The sequence below is a fragment of the Equus quagga genome, chromosome 15, assembly GCF_021613505.1.
Source record: "Equus quagga isolate Etosha38 chromosome 15, UCLA_HA_Equagga_1.0, whole genome shotgun sequence".
In the NCBI taxonomy this organism is placed as follows: Eukaryota; Metazoa; Chordata; class Mammalia; order Perissodactyla; family Equidae; genus Equus; species Equus quagga.
Window position 1 is genome coordinate 81,236,934 of NC_060281.1, and position 27,090 is coordinate 81,264,023.

The following is a 27,090-nucleotide window of genomic DNA, read 5'->3' on the forward strand; positions in this document are numbered from 1 at the left end:
TCTCCTTTCCTCTACTCAGGGAGCTGGCATTTCCTTTACCAACACGGAAAGAAAGGGTTTAACCAGAGTGTCGGGCTTATTACATAACAATGCAGAATTCAGAAAGATAATGTTTGTATCAAATTGGAAAATTATGAAGGAATATCAGTTGATTTTTTCCTAAAAAATGATTCTTTTATTGCTATAATACACAGCAGATACAAAAAGTACCTTTAGCAAATACAGAAATCAGCAGTTGTTATAGCATAAACTACTAGTTTAACTTAAGTTTTTGCAAAATGATGCTACTTTGTAAATAACTTAAAACTAAAGATCAGATTATTTGGCTGCTCCTTAATGCCTAATAATTTACAAAATGAGGAAGTCAGCTGTAAGTCAGGTAAGAGACTTTGCACAGGTGCCATTCACATTTACGAGCCTGGTTCAAACCCTGGCCTCTGACCAAAGATCCGCTTACAACGAGCCGTTCAAAGGATTAGCCCCTTTCTGCCGCCCTCTCTCTTATGGCAGATTTCCAAGAGGCGGCAGTGGCGAGGCGGCAGTGGCCAAACAGCAGTCACTCAAAGCCTCAACCTTGCGACGCAGCGTAAGGGCACTTGCTCCACCAGGCTCAGGTAGACCCGGCACGCTCGCTTCAACATCAGAGCCGGGGGCAGCCGTGAACCCCTCAGACGCATCAAGCTGCTCCTTTCCCCCTCGTGTTCGCGGCCTGAGGACCTTCCCAGTATGTCCTGTCAAAAGTGAGGGTTCCGAGTCCTCAGGATGCACCGCAGGCCCTGCGGGATGGTGGGCGCCTGGGCCTCTGGCGCTGTTGGCTGACACCGAGGCATTGTCTAGAAGTGTCTGCCGGCTCGCCTCCACCAGAGAAAGCACAGTTCTTAGCTTTATCTCAGGCGACCTTTTGGGCAGGTCTGATTCCAAATCTTATTTCTGAAGAGTCAGTTTGAAAGTGATATCCTTTTATTATTTTTAAATAAAAAAATCTAGCTAAAACATAGATGCTTTTGTGTCATCAAAATTCCTGCAGCCCTGGGGCCGGCCCGGTGGCGTAGCGGTTAAGTTCACACGTTCTGCTTCGGCGGCCTGGGGTCCGTGTGTTCGGATCCCGGGTGTGGACATGGCACCGCTTGACAAGCCGTGCTGTGGCAGGCGTCCCACATAGAAAGTAGAGGAAGATGGGCACGATGTTAGCTCAGGGCCACTCTTCCAAAAAAATAAAAAAAATTCCTTCGGGCCTGGGCTGCATTCATGAGTCTTAGCTGAAGAGGGAGCAGCATGTGGCCGACAGTGCTTGTTATTAGACTACCGGAAACGAACACACTTAGAACATGGACCTCTAACAAAATGACAGTACTAGATGTCAGCTGTGGTTATATGTTTAAAAAAAGAGAAACTTCTGTCTTCTTTTGCTGGCCTTTGATGGTAATCAAATCTAACCATTCGCTTTAGAAACAAGGAAACAGGTCCAGACAGACCGCAGCCCGTGGCCGGCCCCTTCCTGCCCACTCCAGCCCTCGGGCAAGGCAGGGATTGTCTTTTCACACAGCCCCAGCTCCACCTGTCAACCTGGAGCGCTCTCTCTGCGTGGCAATAAACCAACAGATGAGGATGACCGTCCAGTGATCTCTGTAGGAAAGGGTTTCTCCGGAGCAGAGGAGTTGGAGCGTCGCACGGGTGCCGCTCAGTTTTGGGGTGCTGTGATCTCACCTCTGAGTCCAGTATATGAAAGGCAAGCGCAGCGGGAAGCGGTTTGTTGATAACTGACAGAAGGGATGGGTCTCGCCGAGGGGCAGGTTTGGCAGATGAACTTTCAGCACATAGAAAGAATTGGAAGATTAGAAAAAGACATACAAAAAGGGAAGGCAGCTGTTCTTTAGGCGTCTAACTGTTCTTCTGCTGTCCGTTGAGTAACTTGGAAGAAACAGAGCTTTTCAAAAATTGTTTATATGACTCTTTGATAAGGAATATTTTCCAGAATGGACGTGCTACAAAAGCAATCAAAAGTGAAAGGCACTTTTTCTTCTAAATTGTTGCCTTTAATAATTTCACTAATTCTTATCAACCATTTTTATGGGCCTGCTTATTAAAAATAAAAGATCTATGCTGAAACATCAGAGGATCAGACAAAGTTAACTCTCCTCTGAGAACACCTACCATGTTAGAATATAAAAAAGGTGGCTTCCGGAGTCTGATTTCTTTTAATTACCTGTATCGGGCGAGTAAAAAGACGCTGTAGACACAATGAATGCTTTCCTAACACGACACCTTCAGTGCAGGCTAGCAGAGCTGTTCAGGGAGCCTGATTTGGTTTGAATTGGGGCCACTGGGTCCTGTGTGGAGCCTGCTCTTAGAACACACCAGAAGGCTAACGGACACTAGTGGGGCTGTTGCACACACACAGACACACACACACAGTCTGAGTCCGCCTTTCTCCTGGCGCATGTGGACAGCGCCATCAGCTCAGCTCTGGGGCCGGGCTGGGTCACTCCTCAGACTTGTACTCCGGACTCTGCTGCTGCGTCCTGGACAGAACACGCTCGTAGAACAGCAGGTAGGCGCTGGAGGACAGGACCTCCTGCAGGCTCGCCTTGCGGACGCTGTCATCAGAAATCCACAGCCACTGGCTGCTGGTGGAGAGAGGGTTCTTGGCGGAAGGTGGGGACCGTCGGTAAGTCACAAAGTGTCCAGAGTGCATGTCTCCATGGTGGACGACGACTGCCATCAGCCGGAAGAGGTACGAGGAGGAGCTGGATGGTAGGAACAAATGCCAGTGCTTTACAAACACAGCAAAGGAGGTTTACGGGCAGAAACAAAAAGTAAAAGAATCCTAGATGACAGGGGACTGAGACAACGGTCCATCCAGACAACTGAACACTATCCAACCACTCAAGTACGGACCGGCTTTCCCGGCATGGGGAGACGTCCATCCTATGAGTGTGTGTACTGTGTGTCTCTGATATTGTGTGTATGTACACACATACACTCAGCTTTCCAGAGCGGACGACCTTAAAGATTTAACTGGTGATCTATAGGTGGTATCCCAAGAAATTTAAAGTTTTCTTGTTTATACAAACATTCATACATCTAGACAGACATACACATATATTTAAATTGTATGTACTTTTATAATTCTTATTTTTAAAGTGATTTCCATTTTGGACAAAAACAAATGGGTGAATGTGTAATAGTGAAAGTCTACCTTAAAAACGAAAGAAAAAATTAATCTCTGCATTTTTATTCATTTCTGTAGAAGCTAATTTTGGAAACCAAGAGAAACAGCCTACAGTGAATGAAGAATGTGCTCCTAAAGAGAGGCTCACCTGTAGTCAGGAAGAACTGGGAGGGGGAAGGGCATCGGGGTTGGCAGCGTAGGCAGTAAAGATGGGGAGCAGGCGCCATTCATAAAAATTTGTGTTTTGGGGCCCCCAGGCTGATTCAGAACTGCAAGAGAAAAAGGCCCGAGGCAATTAAAGTCAGCGGTGGCTTTGGGTAAATAAAACATGGTTTTGATTACCTTGAAATTTAATTGCCTAATAATGCTACAAAGAAAAAACAAGTGTTTGATTTTGTATTACACTGATTCATAAAATTTCCTCCCTTTTTATCCGACTGCTTTAATCCTCAGCAGGAAGAGTGCACTGAGCTCCTGGTCTACCGCTCACGCTGACAGCTCTGTGCATCTGTGAGGCCTCTATCCCTGTTTGCCAGACACGTGTCAGTTAAGCAGCAGCTAATTGACTGGCATTCTGACCTAAACCAAGGTTTCTCAACCTTGACACTATTGACATTTGGCGCTGGATAATTCTTTGTTGTGAGGGGCTGTCCTGTGCATTGTAGGATGTTTAACAGCATCCCTGGCCTCCACCCACTAGATACCAGTAACACCCTTCTTCCAGTTGTGACAACCAAATATGTCACCCGCCATTGCCCAATTCCCCTGGGGGGCAAAAGTCCCTGTTGAGAACCACTGATCTAAACCTTCTCTCTTCTTTAATTGTTAGCTTCTGAGGAATACCAACATGTAAGCACGTTAATCTATGTTTGTGGGTGTAGATAAAGTAATTAAGGAGACATCTTCATTTCTCTTCCTTTCACGTGTCATATTTGGGGCCTTTAAGCACCAAGTAGTTCGCTGATGGCCTCTTTAGCCCCAGCCACCATGCTTTGAACACGAGCAGAGCTGCACCTGACCCAGGAGAGGAGGAAGCTAGGGTGAAGAGATCCTGGGTTTAAAACGGGCCAAGGACTGAGCCCTCTTCCTGCCCGAGCTGTCCCTGACGCTGATCCCTTGACCCGTGGAGAAAGGGCAAAACAGGCTCCCTAGGAGTGACATCCTGCCAGGCATGCAATTGTGGATGCAGAGAAGAATAAAAGTAGCAAGGGGAGCAGGGGGCAGGGAAGACAGTCCTGACGTGCGGGGGCAGCACGCGGACAGTGAGTTTGGGCTTGGCGCCCGAGGTCGGTGGGTTTCCTCATCTGTAACTGTAAAGAACCCAATACATTATGCAAGGTACTTCACAAACTGCCCCAACACCACCATCTAGGGCCAGTGCTCCCACCTGCTGTTTGCCCTTGGACCAGTCATTCAGCCTCTTGGAGCCTCGACTTTCTCCTCAGAAAGACTGAGGGTAAGAATGGCCCCCTTGCTTCCCCGGGACGTGATTCAACGAGGAACCTCAGGTGAGGACGGTGATGGAATCAGATAAGTAACTCAGTAAAGAGGAAGGATCAGCGCAAATAAGACGTTCAGAGATCTTTAACAGGACGTGTCCTCCCCACATTTCCCGTATAAACGAGGTGACTGTGCTGGGGGAGCAAAAGGAAGAGGAGAAGTTCACTGCAATGACGTGAGCCGATGCTTGTTTGGTCAAGAGACCAGAAAGCAAGACTGCGATCTTAAGCTTTCCTGCCTATATTTTTTCATCTGTAATAGAGGTTTTAAAACTACACATCTCATGACTATATAGCTTTAACCTCTTTTAAGAAATCTTCCCTCTCCCACCCTCAATCTGCTGTTCTCAAGAATTTAAGCAAACGCTGTACACGCTTCGCCCTCACGGCACAAGAGACCAGGAGGTGGGGATGCCGGTGTCCTTGTCTGTGTGCTGCAGGGTCCTGCTGCCTCGCGTCCTCGGGCACACACCTGATCTGGGGGCTGCCGGCCCGTCCTGCAGTTCCACCGCAGGCCCCGGGTTCTCCTTCAGTTTCGGGCCACGCTGACCAGGTTTATGTCCGAGGAGGTGGTACTTGTAGATGTCCATCATCAGGAACTCGTTAAACTGCACGTGCTCGTGCCGCTTCAGGGGGGTGCCGTGGCTGGACCAGCTCAGCCGCTGGAGGTGGATGCACAAGCACTGAGGGAGCTGCGGGGAGAGAAACCAGGAGGAGCCGAGTGTCGGAGCGGGACCCAGGGAGTCCTCGAGAGCAAAGCCGCCGAGGGGGATGGTGTGCGCTCACCTTCCCCAGCTTTAATTGTTTAACAAAAGTGGTCCTCTGGTGCTCCACCTTCTCCCCGTTCAACGTCCCTTTGGCTTCGATCTGAAATAAAAGAAACGTCTCTGTGCAGAAATCTGTGACGCAGGACCTCTGTGGAGGGCTGTAGGTCAGGCAGGCGTTAGAATGTGTTCAGCTGGTGCTTGACTTCTCTCTGGGAAAGAACTCAGCTGCCCAGCTACGTGTGAGTTGTTTTCACTGTTGTAGTCATTAAGTAACAGTGACAGTGGAGGCAAGAGAAATGAAGAAGGAACTCTAAACTCTGACAGTGGCATATAATCTCTTTTGTTCTGTGTCTTTAAGAATTCTCTTCCACACAGTTCCTCCTCATTCAGAGGATGACGTTCACTCGCTTAGGGGAGTCAGGCAGGTAGTGTAGGTAAGGTGGGGTGTGAGACAAGAGGGAATGGAGGGGACTGTAGCAAACTGGAGAGGACATGTCCCATCTCAAGGATGGCGTTCAAATTTTTAAACATTCTGTGAATGAAACAAAACTCATCTGAGAAAGAGATTTGGTCCTCGGGCTGCCAATTTCCTAAGCAAGTTAGGTAGAAATGGCTGTGGCTAAAAAGATCCTCTGGGTATGTCAGCAGAGCTCAGGGCCAACGGTGTGACAGGCACTATATCAGGGCCAGCTGGGGAGATGACATTTGGGGTTCGAGGCATACCTTCGTACAGTTGTCACATACAACATCTCGCACTGATTCTGATGAGATGAAGTGGTGAAGGCAGTGGTCCAGGGTCAATGGATGACCCTACAGCACAAAAAGAAGAAAACTCATTATTATAATTCAAAGGACAGCCATACTGAAACTATTAACAGATGGCAATGTGAATCCCAGAGCTTTATTTTTGCTTATATAGACAATAAAGCTTCACAGTCACAACTGGATGTTTCCTGAACAAGCGTGGAGCTCAAAGCACTAGACCTGCTGTTACAGATAGATTCAAGGGTATGAGGACATAACATCGCAGAAAGTTACGGACTTCCACGCTGTTTTAGTTATCTTTGAATTTGAGATTCGTGTGTGTGTGTATTAAAAAAGCCAAAATTTCTGCAGCAAGAGAAAAACTGCCCACCTTTTTCTCTCCCCAAAATCAGGACATGGTTCCACGTGTTAAAACTAAGACAGGTTCAACCAACCAACTACATGTCTGAGTAACACAAGGTACATGAGCTACACAAAATGCCTCAAAGCCCTTTCAGATTTAAATGTCTCCAAAACAGACCCAAAATAAGCCATAGACAGTACATACCCACGTGGCAGCTGGAATACTTAGCGAAAGGCTATCAAAGGTATCAAATCGAACAGGACTCTGAAACAGTGCAGAAAAGCCAGAAAGGAGTTAGGTTCAATTCAAAGCTTTATGGATGGGAAGATATATGCCTACAAAACAGTTTACTATTTAGATGCTCAAGATTAACCTAATGAAACATAATGCACTTACCTAGAAGCCAATTCTACTAAAAACAGCCTTGTAAACATAAGAGATACAATAACACTGAAGGGTGGTTTGGAAAAACTCTAAGATAACATACCTGACCCAGAAATTTGGGGATTTTATCCTAAGGAAATAACCATAGACATAACTCAAGGATATTCATCAGCATTATTTACAACAGCAAAATGTGAACAGTTGAAATTTCTAGGGAATGATGAAATAAATTATATCGTGCACAGAATGGAATACTGTATTAAAAACAGTGTAGTAGACGAATGCATGATTACATGGAAAGATGTACATGTTACGTTATTAACTGCAAAAAACAGATGATAAAATAGGGTAGGAATTCCTGCCTTTGGTGATGGCAGAGCAGCTAGACGATCTCTCCTTAAGGTCACAACTGTAAAATTTGGACCAAAACAAAACCATTTGAATGACTGGAGAGCTGTCAAAAGCAGTAAGGAATTGAAAAGAGGTCAACTCGTGGGGAACAGGAACTCCATGGACGAGATCTGCATGTGTGGCTTTTTGCTTGAGGGTCCTCCCCAGTCTACGCAGTTCAGGGTTGGGTGGCAAGAAAGCAGCAGTCTTACAGGATCGAGGTATCAGAGGACAGAGTTCAGGGCTGGTGTAGAGGCTGAGAAAATCCCACAGAGAGGATTTCTCTCTTTTCCACAGAGAGGTTCCGCCCCCAAATCCATGCATCAACCCTGCCCAATTCCACGGCTGACCCCTGAACCACACATACACGGGGGCCTGGCAAAAAGCAGCAGCAGGAAGCTGAAAAAACTGAGCCGAGACTCTGCTGCCCAATGTAGGGAAGACAGAGTTTGGAGTTTGAGCTTAGCCAACTTAGCTGCCCGTCAGGGTAGAATTCATTATTTTTCAGAGAAATGTAACAGAATCCCAAGTCTCTACTACAATGTTAAATATGCAATAAAAAATTACTAGACACTCAATACAAAGAAAGTAGAAAATGTGACCCATGGTGAAGGGAAACGGAGGTGACTTGGATGGTGAAATTAGCACAAGGGCATTTATAGGTTTAACCACCATAAAGATGCTCCAGGACACAAAGGAAGATGGAGGTTATTTAGTTCTAGTGGAGGACAAATAGAGAATCTCAGCAGAGAAAGGGAAACGATAAAGAACACAATGGAAATTATACAACTAAGAAGAACAATAACTAAAATGAAACATTCACTGGACAGGCAGAGACTGAAGATGGAAAAGAGAGTCAGTGAACTTGAAGACAATAGAAATGATCTAATGTGAAGGACATGGAGGAAAGAGGTTGAAGAAAAAGGAACCAAGCCTCAATGACCTGTGGGACAACATCAAGCAGACTGACAAGTAGAGAATGGGGCATAAAATTTTTTGAAAAAATAATGGCCAAAAAATTGTGCAAATTTGGTAAAAAATGTAAGTTTACAGATTTAAGAAATTCAGCAAACTTCAAGCAAATACAAAGAAAACCATACCTATGCGCAGCAAGGACAAACTGCTGAAACCCAAAACTAAAGAGAAAATCTTGTAAGCGGCCAGAGAAAAAAATGACACTTTACATCCAGAAGATATAAATGATACTAACTTCACATTAGAAAACATGAGGCCAGAGGACAAGAGAACAATGCCTTTAAAGCGATGAATTTAAAATAAACCAAACCAAAACAACAGCAACACTGTCAACCCAGAATTCTATATCCAGCAAAACTATTCTTCAAAAAAAAGGCAAAACAAAAACATCTTCATATAAATAAAATCTAAGTGAATTTGTTGCCAATAGACCTGCAAGAAACGTTGAAGGAATCTTCGTAGGCTGAAGGGAAAAACATCAAATGGACTGGGGCCCACAGAAAAGACTGAACACTGAAAATGGCAAATAGAAAACTTTTTTTTCTTTTAATTTCTTTTAAACATACATAACTGTTTAAAGCAAAAATTATGACAGTATTGTGAGGTTTATAATTTGTATAGATATAATATATATGACACAAATAGCAAAAGCAAAGGGTAACAGAACTATACTTTTGTAAGGTTCTTATATTTTACACAAAGGAGTGTGACATTAACTCTAAAGAAACCCTAAGTTAAAACTGCATGATGTAATCACACACACATACAAATGTAAAATAGTATAGCTAAAAAGCCAACAGAGGAATTACAACAAAATACTAAAAAGCATTCAATTAACCCAAAAAAAAAGAAAGAAAGAAGGAACAGAGGAACAATAAATATATGAGACAAATAGAAAACAAATGGTAAAATAGCAGACCTAAATCCAACAATATAAATACTTACATTAAATGTAAATGGACTAAACATGCCAATTAAAAGGCAGATTATCACACTGGATAAAAAAGCAAGACCAATTATATGCTGTCCACAAGAGCCACACTTTAAATACAAAGACAAAGATAGGTCAAAAGTAAGAGAGCAGAAACAGACGCACCATAGAAACACAAGATAGGCGGAAACGACTCAGACGAAACAGACTTCAAGACAAGGAGTCTCACCAGAGACAGAGGGACACTTTATGATGACAATATAAGTCAACTCATCATAACTAATTTATGTGTATGTGCTAATAGAAAGTCTCAAAAGAAATTCAGCAAAAATAGAACTAAAGAAAGAAAAAGAAATACACAAATTCTAGCAAACATTTAAGGAAGAACCAATATGAATGTTAACCAAAGTCCTTCAGCAAACAGAGGAGGAGGGAACACTTCCCAGCTTATTTTATGAGGCCAGAGTAATCCTTACAACAAAACCTGACAAAGACATTACAAGAAAACTGTAAGGCCAACATTCCTCATAAACACAGACACTAATATCCTTTAGAAAATATTAGCAGATCAAATCCAGTAATAAATCAAAACAATAATACGTCACAATAAAGTGGAGTTTATCCTAGAAACACAAGGCTAGTTTAACATTAGAAAAATCAAAAGAAACAAAAGAAAAATCAATCACTGCAATTCACTATATTAACGAAATAAAAGAAAAAATTATGATCATCTCAATATATGCAGGAAAAACATGACAAAATTCAGCATGATAAAAAAACTCTCAGCACACCAGGAACAGAACTTTCTCAGGGTGATAAAAGGGGCATATTAAAACCCAAAGCTAATATCATAATTAGGATACAGCAAATACTTGCTTCTTAACATCTGAAACAAGGCAAGGATGTCTGCTATCACCACTCCTATTCATCTTTGTACTGGAGGACCTCACCATGAAAATAAGGCAAGAAAAACAAATAAAAAGCATAAAGATTGGAAAGGAAGATGTAAAACTTCTATTCACAGACAAATGATTGTTTACACACACAGAAAATTCTAAAGAATATACAAGACTTCTAGAACCAATAAATCTTTGCAAGATCCAAGATATAAGGTCAACATACAAACAACAGTATTTCTATATACTAGTGGCAAACCATTGGAAAATAATTTTAAAATTCCATTTACAACAGCATCAAAACACAAATAAAAAAAAAAGATGAATGGGTAACTTATAGACCAGAAGATATTTAAGCTCGATCAGTGACTTGCAATGTATGGACCTTATTTTAAAAAAAAGATTCAACATCATTAGTCATCAGGGTAATGCCAATTAAAACCACAATGAGATACCACTTCACACACACTAGGATGGCTAAAACTTAAAAAGTCAGATAACAAGTGTTTGTGAGGATGTAAAAACGTTGGAACCCTCATTTACTGCTGGTAGGAACATAAAATGGTACAGCCACTTCGGAAAACAACCTGGCAGTTCCTCAAAGGTTAAATATAGAGTTGCCATATGAGCTAGCACGTGTATTCCCAGGTATCTACCCAAGAGAAATGAAAACATATATCCACACAAAAACTTGTACACAAATGTTCATGGCAGCATTATTCATTATAGCCAAAAAGTGGAAACAACCCAAATATCCATCAACTGATGAATGGATAAACAAAATGTGGTCTATCCATACAATGGAATATTATTTGATAATAAGAAAGAAGGGGCATGGGGGGGGGGGGGGGTGGTGATGAAAATTGATTGAGGAGACAGTTGCACAATTCTCTATTTTTGTATTATGTTGAAAATTTTCCCTAACAAAAAATTACTTGAAAACCTCAAAGGCAAAAACAAAACAAAACAAAACACCAGCCCTAGAATCTGCTGTGTGCCATGAGTATAGACCCAACCTCAGGACTCCAAATCCTGCCAATCCACAATGGATCCGCTGCTCTTGGCGCAGAAGATGCCACCTGAGGATCAACTGACGTGTCAGCACTGACCGAAAGGGGGCAGTCGGTCTACTACGTGTACACAGCCCAGGCATTCGCAAATGCAACACAGCAATGTCCATCTACTCCTTCTAGATCCTCCATGAATCTTAACTTCAAAGAAAACCTCACCAGAAAACATCAAGTATTGATAACGTCTTTACCTGGTGTTCACAGTGCTTGCAGACCATATTACTAGTAAGTCTCCCGTGGAAAGGATGCTGAGACTTCCAGTGAGTGAACGTGGGATGCAGTGACCCTGGAATACAGAGCATCCTTTGATGTGCCAACTTTAGCCCTTTGGCGTCAACCTCGAAATTCACCCTCCTTTTTACTATGTGGTAGAAACTCCCTCTTTAGAAAAAAAACGTTCCTGAAAAGTAAACTGAAATAGCTTTCCTTATTGACTTCCCCCCAAAAATGACAGCCTAGTCCTTTCACGGGAGAATTTACACAGGTCCTTAAATATGGTTTCTGCATAATGGGTACAGCTACATTTAAGAAAGGAATTTGTGTTCACTAATGTCTTTTTACAAACACATACTTAAAATGTTTGCGGTGTCAAAAAAAGGATACCACAGGTGAATATTGTATAAAGTGACATAAACTTCTGAAATCATCAGAATAAGTAAGTTCTGAAAAACTAGGATTTTCTCTGGCTAGCATGGGGGTTAGTGGAATAAACACAGAGTGGTATGCGAGTTAGAAACACAGGCTCCTGGGCTGGGTCCTGGCTTTGCTTTTTATCAGCTATGTGACCTGAGAAGTCCCTTCATCTCTGTAAGCCTGTTTGCTGGAAATGGAGAGAAGTATTATTCCCTTATCCCCACCACCATTAATTCCATTGAGTTGTCAGGCTTAAATGAGATATTACAGAGCCTGGCAGACAGGGTGGGCTCAGAAGACAACCATTCTTATTCCTGCTTAGTACAACCGTACATATTACACACAGGAACTGATGTGTCTTTTTTTTTTTTTCCCAGATTTAAGTCTTAAGAAAACAATGATTTCCTTCTAAAGAGGACAGTGATAATTTGCAGTAAAAGTTGGCCCAAATGCAAATACTGAGGACACGCCAGTTGCAGCTTATTAAGTTCCGCACGAGATCGATTCAAGAAGGTAAAAAGAAGCCCCTTGTTTGGAGTAGAAATAAGTCTGTTTAGAGGAAACTGAGCAGGGCTGCGGTGTGAGGGAACAATGTAAGATAGGCACAGAGGGAACAACTTGAAGCTGTTTTCCACAACGCGAGTTCCTCTGTGAGTACACACACTGCAAGCCGGAACAGATGTCACCAGAAAAAAACTTTTTCTAAACATAAACCAAATGACTGTCCTATCTAACAAGCACCCGCCTTGCGTGTTACGGTTCCATGGCAAACGCGTACCTCTCGTGCGGCAGGTTATCTGCTTGGGAGTTGCTTCTGACTGCTGCTGTAGGGAGAAAAAAGGAAGGCTGAAAACCCTCCTGCCATGCCCTTCAGCCCCTCACCCCACTCCCACTTCTTACAGTTTCTGTGCTGACCGCACCGTCACAAGTCAACTGCAAACAAAGGTTTCTGAAAGCAGCCTACGTACCCACTCTGTTGGTTACTGTTCCTATTCCTTCACCAAATGCAACTGGAACACATTTCCTCTCCAGGGTATCTCCCCCTTTACTAGTTAACTTTTACCAACTCCCTAACTTTTATACTGTTCTGGGGAAATGAGGGTTCATTTGGCATTCCTATGGCTCCTTGTTCCCCTGCATTAAACAGAGGGGGAAAAAAGCATTCTTTTTTCTCAAAGCCAACACAAATTACAGCAACGCATCATTTTGTTTTCTTTAAAGACTGTCAGCTGACCTAACATCTGTTGCCAATCTTCTGTTTTTCTTCTTCTTCTCCCCAAAGCCCCCCAGTACATAGTTGTATATTCTAGTTGTAGGTCCTTCTGGTTGTGCTGTGTGGGACGCCGCCTCAGCATGGCCTGATGAGCGGTGCCATGTCCACGCCCAGGATCCGAATCGGTGAACCCTGGACCACCCAAGCGGAGCGCGAACTTAACCACCCAAAATGCATCATTTTAAAGAGACCTGACATCCCTAATGAAAGTCACCAACTGCAAAGTTCACAGTGTATGACCGGCCCCCAGCCCCACTCCCACTACTGATTTTTACTGAATCTTACTTTTGAGTGTAAAGTTGTACAAAGATTTACACTTAAGTTCCTACACCTATTAAACATGCACAAACCCCATTAAATGTACTGAAAATATTACTGGTTTACCTCCAGGGAGTGAACATCAAACAAATGTGTGACCCGGGGCTGGCGGTCCCGCTCATCCTCCAATGACGAGGTAATGACGTGGAATAACTCATGAGCATCCTGTCAAGGGCAAAGCATTCTTCAGAGAGGCCCGAGGAGGTGGGGCAGCACCAGAACCACCCCTACATGGACTGCCGGGCAGACCCCCTATGGCTAACGTGGGCAGAATTTCCTTTCCACCTTCTCAAAGCCCAGCTCATTACACAGAGACAGTTACATTCTAGACTTTTCACAATAAAGACCCTCAACCGAGAGGCCCAAGGGGAGAGAAGGAAAGAAAGGTGGGTGGGCTGCCTCCACGCCAGCTCTCTGGAACCTGTTTTAGCTTTATCTAGATGGCCCTGACTTCCCCTCCACCTGACTACACTTTTTCTTGTTTTTATTGCGATAAAATGCACATAACATAGAATTGACCATTTTATCCATTTTTAAGTGTACCATTCTGTACTGTTAAGTCCTTTCACATTGTTGTGCAACCATCACCACCATCCATCTCCAGAACTTTCTGTTCTTCCCAAACTGAAACTTCGTACTCATTAACACTAACTCCCCCATCCCCCACCCCCAGGCCCTGGCGACCACCATTCTACTTTCTGTCTCTACGGATCTGAGTCCTCTAGGGACCTCATCTAAGTGGAATCATACAGGATTTGTCTCTGTGTGACTGGCTTATTTCACTCAGCATAACATCCTCAATCCATGCTGTGGTGTGTGTTGGAATTTCCTTCCTTTTCAAAGCTGAATAATATTCCATTGTGTGTATACACACACACACATTTTGTTGATCCATTCATCCCTGTGGACAAGGGTTACGCCCACCTTTTGGCTATTGCCAATAACCCTGCTCTGAACACGGTGCACAAATGTCTGTCTGAGCCCGTCCTGCAGTTCTTTGGGTGCACGCCCAGCAGTGGAACGACTGCAAAGATGGCAGAGGTGCACTCTTTAAGGGTCAACTCAACCGCTGCCTCCCAAAAGGCCAAAGCCACGGCTCCCTCTCTCGGCAGCTGCTGGTCCTCACTCAGCTGTCTCAGCCTCCACTCTCACCCTCCCTCCAGTCACCAGAGTGATCTTTTGAAAGGCAAATGACGTTACTCATCTGCTTTCAACTTTCCAAAGGCCTTCACTGCTAGAATGAACCCGTTGTAGCCGGCCCACAAAGGCTGACCGGCCCCTAGAACCCTCTCGCTCCCTCCCTAGGCCCAGCTCCTGGCTCCTTTTAGCGCCTTGAAGCACCAGGCCAATTCCCGCCTCAGGGCCTGGGTCTTTCACGCACTCTCGCCCAAGGAGCTTTGTCCAGATCTTCACAGAGCTGCTCCCTTCTCACCCTCCAGGTCTCTGCTCAAAGGGCAGCTCCTCGGGGAAACCCTCCCTCCCCAAGCCTCCCTGACTTAACCCTACCTCAGGCCAATTCAGCAGGCGTCCTGCAGGCTTGACCTCCAAAACAGCCCCTAGTCCCTGAGGATTCTCCACCCCCTCTGCCTCAACCCCAGCCTCAGCCATGCCATCCCCGGCCTGGCTATCTGCAACAGCCTCCCAACTTTCCTTTCTGCTCCCCTCTTGCCCCGCAAATGGTCCCTCCTGGACGCAGCCGCCAGCACGGGCCTGTTCAAACCTAAATCAGATCAAACCAGCCCCCTGTTCAAGGCCTCTCCCGCCTCCGCACTGCACACGGAGCAGAGGCCAGCTCCTGCCATGGCCTCCGTGCCCTGCACAACCTGCTCCCTGCCAACCTCTGCGACCCTCTCCCCCACTGCTCTCCCAGCCCCCAGCCCGGCCACACCGGCCTTCTGGCCGTTCTCCAGACACCGCATCCTTACAGCTCTCCCAAGGCCTGGCCCTGGCTTGTTCCCCTGTCTGGAACACGCTGCACGCAGACCTTCACAGGCCTCACTTTGTGTTAGACTGCAGGTCTCAGGTGAAAGCTGAGGTCTCCGGAAGAGCCTTCCCCACCTAAAGTAGTCCCGTCACTTCTCTTACTCCCTAGCGCCCACCAGAACATGCGCTCCGTGAGAGCAGGACCCTACCAGCCAGGCTTGCTGCTACCACCCCAGGCCCTCGATAGGCCCTGCCCGAGGCGGCAGTCAGTAAAGAGTTGTTGCACGTATGGATGAATCCCCTCCTAGGCTACGAAGAGCGGTGAGCAAGAGAGTGACGGAGAGTCAAAGATAAATAAGGCAAGGCTCTTGTCCTCGAGAGACTCACAACCCAGGGCAGATGTGGCAGCCTAGCTATTATCCAGCAGCACAGTGCTACGGCCCTGTCGTGACCAATGAGCCCTCGGAGCCTGAGGGAGGACCAGCTCTTCCTGGGAGGCCGCACAGACAAGGCGTCCAGGCCAATCCTTGAAGCATGAGGAGAGGGTCACCAGAGAGCAAAATCCCAAGACAGGATGGAGTTGGATCCGAAGCCTACTCCGTCACAGTCAGCCATGTAACTACTCGGCTTTGAGAAAAGAACAGCATCGCAGAAGAGAGTGGAGCTGGAGAGCATGCGCTGTAGTGCCAGACTGGCTTGAATCCTGGCTCTGCCACTTAAATAGCTGTGTGACTTTGGGCAAGTCACTAAACTTCTCTGAACCTTAGTGTTCTCATCTGTAAAGTGGGGATAATAACAGTAACTCCTCACTGGGTTGTTGTAAAGATTACATCAGGTAATGTACACGAAGCAAGCACTTAGCCCTGTGCATCCCCGAGAGCTCTAGCTTTAGGAACTGATAGTAGAAGTTTGCTGGTGATTGACTAGATCACTGTTAATGAAGACATGGACAATGCCTCATGCTAGGGGCTCTGCGTGCCTTCAAAGAGGGAGACCAACAGACAGACACGCTCCTCTTCTCCAGGCACACACACTATGGCACTACGTGGCTCCGTGACTGCTGTGGGCTGAAGATGTCGGAAGTACTTCCAAGGAGTAACTGGTACTTAAGTGGGTCCTTAATGGAGGACAGGACTTAGAAAAGGCACCTGACGTCCTTAAGGACTAAATCTGAGTCACGCTCTCAGTTTAGAGAAATGTCAAATGTAGCTAAATAATTCCAGCTACCAGAGAAGGATTAAAAAAGTACTTTCTAAACAGAAAAACATTTAAACATAAATAGATTAATCAGGATGCATTTTAAGGAAGTAAAGATATCATCAACATCACGCTGAGAAAGTAACACAAACATGGCTTTCAAGTGGAAACAAGAGACCATCTTTACAGAGAAGAGGAGCGAGAAAGCCTTCCCACCTCACTTGGCAGAGTTTCAAATGCCTCTCACTTCAGCCCCACAGTTCTGGGAGCCTGAAGGCTGTCCCATTTCTCTGATCCAGTGTCTGGACAGTGGAGGCAGAAACAGCCAACACAAAGCTGGACAGGGCCCTCCTGGACATGTGGCCAGCGAGGGTGTCCTCGTACACCACTGAAAGCACATTTTTTGTCCCTAGAGCTTCACTCTCTCAGCCTCAGCCTCAGCCCTGACATCAGTAATAGCGATCTGGGGAGGAGGACGTGGCCAGGACCAAAGACGACAGTGAAGCTGTAGCTGTGCAAAGCGGGGTGGGAGTGGCTGGAATAAGGCCCTGGGGTTGCCTATGACAGATGCTCCAGATTTGGGGCCACTTGAAGCCAGCCCCTGAAGACTGATTTTTTTAAAAAAAAAATGAAGATGTGGTTCAAAATAGGGTCTCACCTAAACCTCTGGGCCTCTAAGGTGAAGCCACCTGCCTCTCTCTAAAGGACCCGGATGTTGCTATCATCCACTGAAATGCAACGTCACTCAAGAATGGAAGAGATTTTCTCTTTTTGGTAACTGTGTGTTTATACCCTAACCTCCCAACTCCTCTGATCATGAGAGCAGGAATAAAGTTCATGATCTGGTCCCAGAACACTGCGGCTGTCTAAAATGCCACAGAAATGTACACTCGGGCCAGGCCACTGCAAGGTTCATGCTGGCATTTCTTCTTCCCGCTGCAGCAACACAGCTGTTCTTCAGCAAGCACTGCAAACTCAGGCCCCAGCCCACTAGCGGGAAGGATTCTCAAAGTAAACCTGCTCTAAATGTTGCGTTCACCTGCTCTTCAAATGAAGAGATCTGCCATCTGTACATTCTTAAGACATCCAGCAAGCAGCTTGCATCCAAGACCTCATCATCAGTAACTTCTTGGCAGGATAAAGCTGGAAACAAAGAAGGTACACAAATATTACGTTCGCCAGTATAACGACCAGCCAGAAAATCTGCACAGCGCAACGTATCAAAGCAAACTAAAACTTTAAGGACTGTAAAATTACCTTGAATTACATCTTTCATCATCCTTCCTTGTAGCCGTACCCAATGCTGAGTACACTATTAGGCAAGTCATGTTTACTAATTGAAAGTAATGTTTCATGAGGCTGCAGCATTTAAATGAAGTAATTGATTTTTAAGTATCTGAATTACCACCATGAAAATAAATTTATTATTACAAGATTCTTACTGGACAAAATGATTTTATTTATTTATTTTTTTGAGGAAGATTAGCCCTGAGCTAACTGCTGCCAATCTTCCTCTTTTTGCTGAGGAAGACTGGCCCTGAGCTAAGACCCATGCCCATCTTCCTCTACATTATACGTGGGACGCCTACCACAGCATGGCTTTTTGCCAAGCAGCACCATGTCCGCACCCCAGATCTGAACCGGCGAATCCAGGGCCGCTGAGAAGCGGAACGTGCTAACTTAAGGGCTGCGCCACCGGGCTGGTCCCTGAACAAAAATGATTTTAACTCACACGCTCAGGGGTGGGAGGGCCCTTAAACACTCATCTAGTCCAAGTCCACACCCAGTGCTTCACTCCTCTCCAGGGAGTCTCTCCCATGGCTATAAGGCCTTCGCTTCTATTTGCTTACGTTTGCATTTCTGATTATTATGGCAAAGCATCAAGCTATATGTGGCAGCCTGAACGGATCTGCTGAGTGGCTTACTTTTCAGTCATAAGTAGAATTGAGCCTAATAAATAACAATAAAAGGTTGATGGGCTTATGAATTTATATTGTAATTATATCTAGATCACAGGTTGGCAAACTTTCTCTGTAAAAGGTCAGAAGGTAAGTATTTTAGGCTTTGCGGGTCTCTGAAGCAATACTCAACCCTGCCACTGTAGCACAAACACAGCCACAGACAATACATAAACAAATGGGCATGGTCATGTTTCAATAAAACTTTACAAAAACCTGTGGCCCCAAGGCCCGATTTGGCCCAGGGGCCATAGTTGGCTGACTCCTGATCTCAACCGTCCCTGTTCCCACAGTATATTACGATGGACCAGTATATTACACTGGCCCAGCACTGCTGGAGCGTGGGAGAGAAAAATACCGGGGCCTGCCATCTCAGCGCGGTTTCTGCAAGTTCAATACACTAAGCCAACCTGTCTCTTCCCTTTGATTTGCAGTCAGTGAACTTGAGAGATTCCTTTGAATAGTTCAGGCCCTGACCCTGGAGGTTCTGAACACTGCCACCCCCACCCCCGTGTGAACGTGGTTAGTGACTTGAGTGTGACCTGTGGAGAAGCAGCAGGGCTGGCAGCCAGTGCTGTGAAGTCCCGCGGCTGGTCTCACCAGTGCAAACACACCCTGAGGTCAGACCTCTACCCTCCAGGACAAAGGTAGCCCATTAGGAAAGGCAGGGTGTCTTCCCTCGTCCTCCTGCACCCCTCGGGCACAGCCCTTTTGTTAGCGCTTTCCCTCCCCAGGAAAATTTGAATATCCCCTTTAGCTCAATTTTGCCTAAAACACTGTGGGGCAATTTGGTGATGTCTACTAATTTTCATATCCTACAATCCAGCAATTTGACTTTGTCAGCATTTATCCTAGGGAAACACCAAGGCCCGGAAAGCAAATGGCTAGATAAACTGGGGTGTCTTGATTCTACAGATACTGGGCAACTGTAAAAGGGAATGAAGTTTGCAAATCACATATCTGATAAGGGACTGCTATCCAGAATATATAAAGAACTGCTACAACTCCACAACAACAAAAATACAGACAATCCAATTCAAAAATGGACACAGGATTTGAATAGACATTTCTCAAAAAAAGACATACAAATGGCCAATAAACACATGGAAAGATGCTTAATATCACTTATCATTAGGGAAATGCAAATTGAAACCACAAATCACTTCACACCCATCAGGGTGGCTATTATCAAGACAATAACAAGTATGTGAGGACGTGGGGGAACTCTGTGCACTGCTGGTGGGAATGTAAAATGATGCAGCTATTATGGAAAACAGTATGGCAGCTCCTCAAAAAATTAAACAGAATTACCATTTGATCCAGCAATTCTACTTCTGTGTATATGCCCAAAACAGTTAAAAGCAGACCCTTGAATAGCTATCTGTATACCAATGTTCATAGCAGCATTGTTCACAATAGCCAAAAGATAAAAACAACCCAAATGTCCACTGACTTATGAATGGATAAACAAAATGTAGTGTATATGTACAATGGAATATTCATATTAAGCTTCAAAAAGGAATGAAATTCTGACAAATGCTACATCATGGATGAGCCTTGAGGTCATTATGCAAAGTGAAGTAAGCCAGACACAAAAGGACGCATAGTGTATGATTCCACTTAAATGAAGCACATAGTCAACTTCATGGAGACAAAGTGGAATGGTGGCTGGCAGGGGCTGGCAGCCGTGGAGAATGCGAGCGGTTGTTTACTGGGGACAGAGTTTAATACGGGATGACGCAAAAGTTCTGGAGACAAACGGTGGTGACGGTTACACAACAAGGGGAATGTACCTAAAGCTACAGAACTGTATGCTTAGAAATGGTTATGATGGCAAATTTGATATTGTGAATCTGTACCACAATTTAAAAGATGAGCAAAGGATATGGGCAAGCAATTCACAGATGACAAAATCCAAAAAACCAATAAACTCACAAAAGGAAAAAAAAGTGAGGTGGAGCCATTTCTCCAATGCATATTTTTTCAATGTGGTTATGAAGAAACATAAGCAATATATCACTTCTCTGGGCATTCAGAAATATGTTTAAATGCACAGACGATGGTCTGGAAGGAGACAGTTCTATTTTACTTGGGGAAGGAAGGAGGGGAGCGGGATTGGGGTAGTGATAAAGGGGACTCTAGCCTTTTCTGTAATGCTTTAATTTTTTACAAGGAGAATTTATTCATGTATTACTTGTATAATTAAAAATTATTTCTAAAAACCAAAATAAAAGACATCGAAAAGCAGGAGCAGAGAAGCGAGCGAAGAGCCGAGGCGCAGCTGCCCAGGATGGCTCTGGTCGCCAACACTGGGTCACACGTGTGGCAAGAGAGAGGGGCGTGCTGAGGTCACGGTTAGGACAATGCCAGAACCTGTGTTACACCTGTGGGGACATGTCAGCTTACATGGTCTCTGGAATGACGGTTTTTTTTTTTAATAGGGTAGTAAAAGAATTAGTTTCAAATTGCCTCTTAAACACAGAAGAGCAGAACGTGCTTCATAAAGATTTCTGTGTCAAGCTGAGGTTGCATGGGAAAATACCTCCGTGAAGCAATCATTAGCTGAGTGTTTTTTAAATCCAATTTTTTTCTAACTGTGAGAATGATTCTTGTTGAAAGTTTTAGAAGTATAGTTTTGTTTTTTGGAGTTTTTTAAAAGTTTTTAAACCATCAATTGCACAACACCAAAATGGCCACTGCTAACATTTTGGTCTTTTTCTGTCCAGCCTTTATTTGTGGAAGTCTTTGCTTTGCTGAAGTCAAATTATATCATATTTCATATCCTGCTCCCTTAAACTTAATATTATAGCCTACAACCTCTCCCAAATCTAAAAAAAAAACACTTAATAAAGATGATTATTAACAACTGTGTAATATTCCATTGATTAATGATTCTACTGTCAGACAACCAAATTCTTTCCTTTTTTCCCCATTATACATTATAACTAGTTGGAGATCTTTGTGTTCTGTGGAATGTCTTTGGGAGGTTAACAGATGTTGTGGGGGGAGAAAATAGTTCTTCAGTGAAAAAAGGTAGTTTAAAAATGAGTGACTTTTTTTTTTTCTGCTTTTAACTCCCCAAACCGGCCCCCGTACACAGTTGAATATCTTAGTTGCACGTCCTTCTAGTTGTGGGATGTGGGACGCCGCCTCAACCTGGCCTGACGAGCAGTGTCATGTCCGCGCCCAGGATCCGAACCCTGGGCCGCCGCAGCGGAACGCGAACTTAACCACCCAGCCACGGAGCCGGCCCCTGAGTGACTTCTTAAATCCTTTCCCAGCCCACGTATACTGTGACTCTCCAGGCTCGGAGGCCAGTGCTCAGCCATTCTCAGACTGGTTTGCTCTTAGAACTCCAATTTAGGCTAATGTGAATCACGGTCCACAGAACGATATGTCAAACGATGCTGGACATCTTGCAAGTTATTACTGTGTAGTTCCCAACGGCTTTCCAGAGAGGTTGCCCCGAGTTATCCCACCACACAGTGCATGAACACGGTGTCCAACAGCTGGTCAGGATTGTGGATTTGCTTTTCAATCTTTGCTGATAGGCAAAAAAATGTCGCCTTACTATTATGTTATTTATCTCTCTCTGATGACTGCCAAGTTAAATATCTGCGAGTTTGTTAGGTACGTTCTGTATCTATCTAAATACCATGTGTATTATTTCTTTTTGCAAATTACCATCTTTCCTAGGCTAAGACACTTTTTTTTTTTTTTAACTTTAATGTTTTGGAAACCAGAGTACTTCTTAAAATCAAAACGCTTATGTGGCAGTGGATTTTTTTCTTCCCTAAAAAACTATTACTAAACTGACAATTTTTTAAATAAGTGGTTACATCTTTGATTAAAAAAAAAATACCTGTAAGTATCTATTGGGCTCTCGGTGTTTTTTTTCCTAACGATCTGTATGATCTCTCTATTAACCCTGTGCCTGTGCTCTGGGCTGCCACCATGAAAATGCACACGACCCTCAGCCAGATACCTTTCAGGAGGTGCAGCAGTGTGAGCGAGAGATACTGGTGCGGCGGGGGCTCCATCTGATCCCTGGCGTACTGGCTGGTGAACTCCTCCAGCCACCTGATGAAGGCGGGGCAGGCCGACAGGCCCTGCAGCAGGGAGTTCATGAAGCAGGTGTTCCCGAGGTTGACGAGGCCAGGCACCAGCCCTGAAAGGGGGGTGGGAGGAGAACAGCACGTCACATTGGCCCAGCTCTTTTTCTCTCTCCTACTCAGGACCCAGAGTTTCTGCACTGTGGCCTTGCATTTGAAATCCCAATCTGAAAAAGGCCTTATCCGCAGACACCCGAGGCCCAGTCTGAGCACTGCTCTTTCAGGAGACTGTAAGCGACAGAAGGACAGGGCCCGTCGTGCGTTACTTTTGAAACCCACCATGGTGTCTGGTACAGCTTGGCTTATATTGAAGGTACAAAAACACTTAGTGACATCTCTCCCTCTCTCTCTCTCTCTCTCTCTCTCACTCTTTTGCTCCCTCTTTCTCTCTCTCTCCTTTGATAAGAAAGCAATGTTTCTCAGAACAGAAAAAAACAATTGTTCTGTTGTTGCTCCCCAGGACAATGATCTTGTTCTTAAAATCAGCGGGGAAGACACTACTGTAGCAATTCTGATCAGTCTTTCTGCAAAGAGATCAACAAAATATGACATATTTCCCTCTTCTGCTGAAATTTCTTTAAAAATTCTTTTTACTATGAAAAGTTCTCAAACATGCACAAAAGAAGAGAGGATATATAATGAACCCCAATCATAAGCATCCCCAGACTTAAAAATGATCAACGTTTTGCTACATCTATCCCTTTTTTGTTTGTTTGTTTTTGCTGAATTTAAGTCAATATAAGAAGAGTAACATTTACAAAATGGGGCACTTAAAAAAAATAAATAGAATTTCGTATTAAAGAAACTAACTTGGAACTATTCCTGGTGACTAGCAGCTAGTCAGTGAAACCACAAATCATCACACAATTAGCCAGTTGTACTAGTGAAAAACACAACAGCCATATTAATGAGAACACAGACAATTAAGCCACTTGAAAGTTTTCATTACAAAGCATGCCTCAAACTCAAGACTTCAGAGGGTGAAATGTAAGTCTTTTTACTGCAGGGTATAAAATAATGAATCCTTAAATGGACTCCTGCTTAAAAGAAAGTACTGTTCAAAAACTGAAGATACAGAAGAACCAAGGCCCTCCCCTTTCGCACTCTTTCATAAGGGCTGGGGTCAAGTCTGCAGCCCCCAAAGCCATGGCCTCCTTCTTACCTTTTCTACGCTTCTTTCTTTCCGTAATGGGACCCCAAATAACATATATTCCTGCTGCAAGAGCAGCTGCAATTCCACCTATAACACCCCAGTTCTTCATGACTTTATATCTAAAAGAGAAAATAAATTTACCGTCTTCCCTCATCACAAACACAATACGTCCATATACAGATACAGGGACGTGGAAATAACATTTTGTCAAATAACCCAGTGGCCTGTCACAGAGCTAACTTTTCAAGTTAAAGTAACATACAGTATACGGTTGTATCTTGAAAATCAGCACATTTAGACGTTAGGATTGAAAACCCAAGTCAGAGCACAACCTTCCAGAAGTCCCGTCACACTCAGAGGGGAAGCCAGGGTTCTCCTCCTGCTCTGCTTCTCACTCTGCCGCCATCCCAGCCCTGCTCCCACCTCAGGGCCTTTGCACCGCAGCTCCCTCTGCCTGGGATGCTCTTCCTCCAGATCAGTGCTTGGCTCACTCCCTCACCTCCATTCTCAACAAGGCCTCCCCTGAACAGACTATTAGAACCTGCACTCCTCGTCCCTTTGACCCAGTTCTGCTCTTTGTTTTTATCAGAGCACCTACCACCTTCTAACATAACATCCGCGTATTCACTACATTTGTCGTCTGTCTCCCTCAATGCAAAGTCCAGAGGGCGGGGTCTTTGTCGGTTTTCCTCATGACATATCCCAAGTGTCTATGTCACACCTGGCACCCAGTATGTTGTCAATAATATTTACCGGAAGATTGAGTACTGGCACAAAGATACAGAAATGGATTTCTCTTTCAGATTAGTAAACAGGGAGGGGGTATACAATAGTATAAAAGACCTTCTAAATATTTATTAAAGATTTCTTACTTTTAGGCTTGACTTGAATACTGAAGTTATTCTTTTACTACAAATGAAGAAACTTCACCAGCAATTTAAAACACTGTTTTTATACAATGTATTTCCACTAAATAAGGAAAACAATACGTGTGTATATATCTATGTGCAATACATACCTGTATATATGTGCTAGACACGTGTGTGTATATATATGTGTGTATGTGTGTGTAATATACTGCTATCCCAACGTGTGGATCACGTGAATATTGTTTTGATCTCGGCTCAGTCAACGTTAACTCAGTGAAGAATCACTGGTAATACCAGTAACTCTGTCCACAATGACCAACGACATTTTCCTAATGTCATAACCGATACGATTCATAACTGATAACTGAATTCCAAATAAGTCCTTGTTCTCTTGAGACAGAGTCAACAGACTGTGCAACTGCATTACTCTGGCTCAACTCTGCCTCTGCTATTCCCTAGGGCATCATTTCACCTGCTAAGCCTGAGCTTCCCCGTCTGTGCAATGGGGACGATCACAAGACCTACGTCCCAGAGTTGTGGGGATTAAATAAGCGCTGGCATAGGGTGCATGGGAAGAGCTTCCTAAGTGCTGGCTGCTATGATTATTAAGTATTATCATCTCAGTCTCATTCATGAAAGTTATTCTTGAAGTTTCTTACTGCATCATGTGCTGACTTTTACACAATAGGTGTGTGCACAAAAGTGCCCGGCCAGAAAGGTTAAAAAGGACCATTACTGAAATTCTAAAGCACTTTACAAGCAGGAGAGAGGACGTGCAAAGGTCCTTCGCAGGGCATGCACAAAGGACCAGGGGCAAGCGGTGACTGTGGAAATCTCATTCCTCTGCAAAATGACAACACAAGGAGAGTAGTGGGGCCTGGGAGTGAAAAGATCTGGCCTCCCCCCCAGCTCTGCTGGCAGGTCAGCTGTAGGACCACAGACAAGGCCGTCCCAAGGCCTGTTTCCCATCTACAAAATAGGGGCACTGGACAGGATAGCAACTGAGCTTTTCCAGCCCTGGGATAATAAGCTCTTTACACCTGCCCCAGTTCCAGAGAAGGAAGCCGACCTGAGCAACAGGTCTGAGTCATTTAGGGTCAGTAACGGGGGTGAGTGCTCAGCTCTGAAGCCTGGAGCCCACAGGAGGATGGACAAGAGGAGGGACATAGGGGCCCTAACAGGATGGGGGACCCATCTCTTGGGGGTCCTCCCAGGAATAAGCGACCTTAACAGGACTGGAAGCCTTAACAGGTTAAGGAGTCCTGATTGGTTTAGGGACCCTTGTAAGCTAAGGAGTCACTAATAAGATGGGGGACCCACACAGAACAGGGCATCCCGGGAGGGGGGCGGTGGTGACAGGAACAGAGGTCCTGACAAAATGAGGTGGGGGGGTCAGATGCCAGGCACTTTACAGGATTGTGAGAACCACGGCAGGACGGGAAGCGTGGTAAGGCTGGGGCAGCGCGACAGGCCGGGAACTGACACGACGGGGGAGCCTGCAGGGATCGGGGGCACCCTGAAAGGAGGAGGGGGTCCTGGAAGGCCTGCGAGGCACGGAGACGTCCAAAGGGCGCTGACAGAATCCGAGACCTGGACAGGCCTCCCTGGAGGTTCCGAGGACAAGGACGGGGCCGGAGGAGCCTATGGCGCGCGGGGTGGGGGCCCTGCGAGAATTGGGGGCGCCGGCAGACATGGGGCGCGCGGACGGAACTGGCGCGGCCGGAGGACCGGAGGCCCAAGAGGCCCGCCCTGCCGGACGCAGAAGCCTCCAGAACGCTCCGGGGACCCGGGGACCCGGTCAGGGCGCGACACGGCCACCACAGGCCCCGGCGGGGGACTCTGGCCCGGCCGCCCCGCCCCCCAAGCTCACCTGACGGCCGCCCCGGTCCGCAGGAAGCGCTGGATGGCCCTGTCGGCCGCGGTCACCGCCGCCTCGGCCCGGGAGCTCAGCATCGCGGCCCCGCGGAAGGCCGGCCGCCCCCGCCGTGGCCGGACCCACGGCTCCGCAGGCTCCCGAGGCGGTGGAACGCGCAGCCAGACCCCCAGCTCCTCGGGGGAAAGTAGGCCGAAGGACTGGCTCCCCAGGGGACCGGAAGCTGCCGCTGCCGGAGAGCAAGAGCCGACGGACCACATCCTTGTTATCCTTTTTCACCTTAGCAACCGGCGCTGGCGTCGGTTGCTAAGGGAGGCCCTGCGGCCAGGGGCTGCTTTGTTGTCAGGTTTTGCCAGGGCTGCGTTCGTAAATGCAGATACCCCACTTCCACGAGGGACCCTGTGTCATTTTAATTTTTCAGTGGGAGGAGGGCAGCCTCCGCACGGACGCGGGATCAGGCCTGGGCCACAACTAGTTATTATTGTCGTCAGTGTGGAGATAGGTCGCAGAGAAAGTGCCTTTAATGCGCATGTGCCCATCTCCGACGACATCAATAGAGAAACAGAGGCCTTTCGTGATAGCCACCAAA

At 45.5% G+C, this 27,090-nt stretch overlaps 1 protein-coding gene across 2 annotated transcripts; it reads right to left on the reverse strand.

Moving 5' to 3' along the window:
• USP30 (ubiquitin specific peptidase 30) lies at positions 1-26,686 on the reverse strand. Of its 2 annotated transcripts, XM_046640539.1 has the most exons (13): positions 26,499-26,686; positions 23,769-23,878; positions 22,480-22,662; positions 17,576-17,679; positions 13,483-13,581; positions 12,604-12,649; positions 11,384-11,478; positions 6,751-6,810; positions 6,162-6,248; positions 5,458-5,538; positions 5,144-5,363; positions 3,321-3,441; positions 1-2,747 (listed from the first exon to the last, which is right to left on the reverse strand). In XM_046640539.1, the coding sequence occupies exons 1-13, from the start codon at positions 26,579-26,581 to the stop codon at positions 2,483-2,485; spliced, it is 1,554 nt and encodes a 517-aa protein (XP_046496495.1). In that variant the 5' UTR covers positions 26,582-26,686; the 3' UTR covers positions 1-2,482. The 2 variants fall into 2 exon arrangements, with proteins under 2 accessions (XP_046496495.1, XP_046496496.1); XM_046640540.1 differs by lacking the exon at positions 23,769-23,878 and having other exon boundaries at positions 26,499-26,636.
• Positions 26,687-27,090: the final 404 nt, after the last annotated feature.

Excerpts from the sequence above, each read along its gene's own strand:
- USP30 (XM_046640539.1), bottom strand. The coding sequence starts at position 26,581 with ATGCTGAGCTCCCGGGCCGAGGCGGCGGTGACCGCGGCCGACAGGGCC. Across the intron at positions 5,539-6,161 it reads TATGTGACAACTGTACGAAG|ATCGAAGCCAAAGGGACGTT; the intron begins GTATGCCTCGAA and ends CTTTTATTTCAG. Across the intron at positions 5,364-5,457 it reads AACAATTAAAGCTGGGGAAG|CTCCCTCAGTGCTTGTGCAT; the intron begins GTGAGCGCACAC and ends CTCTCCCCGCAG.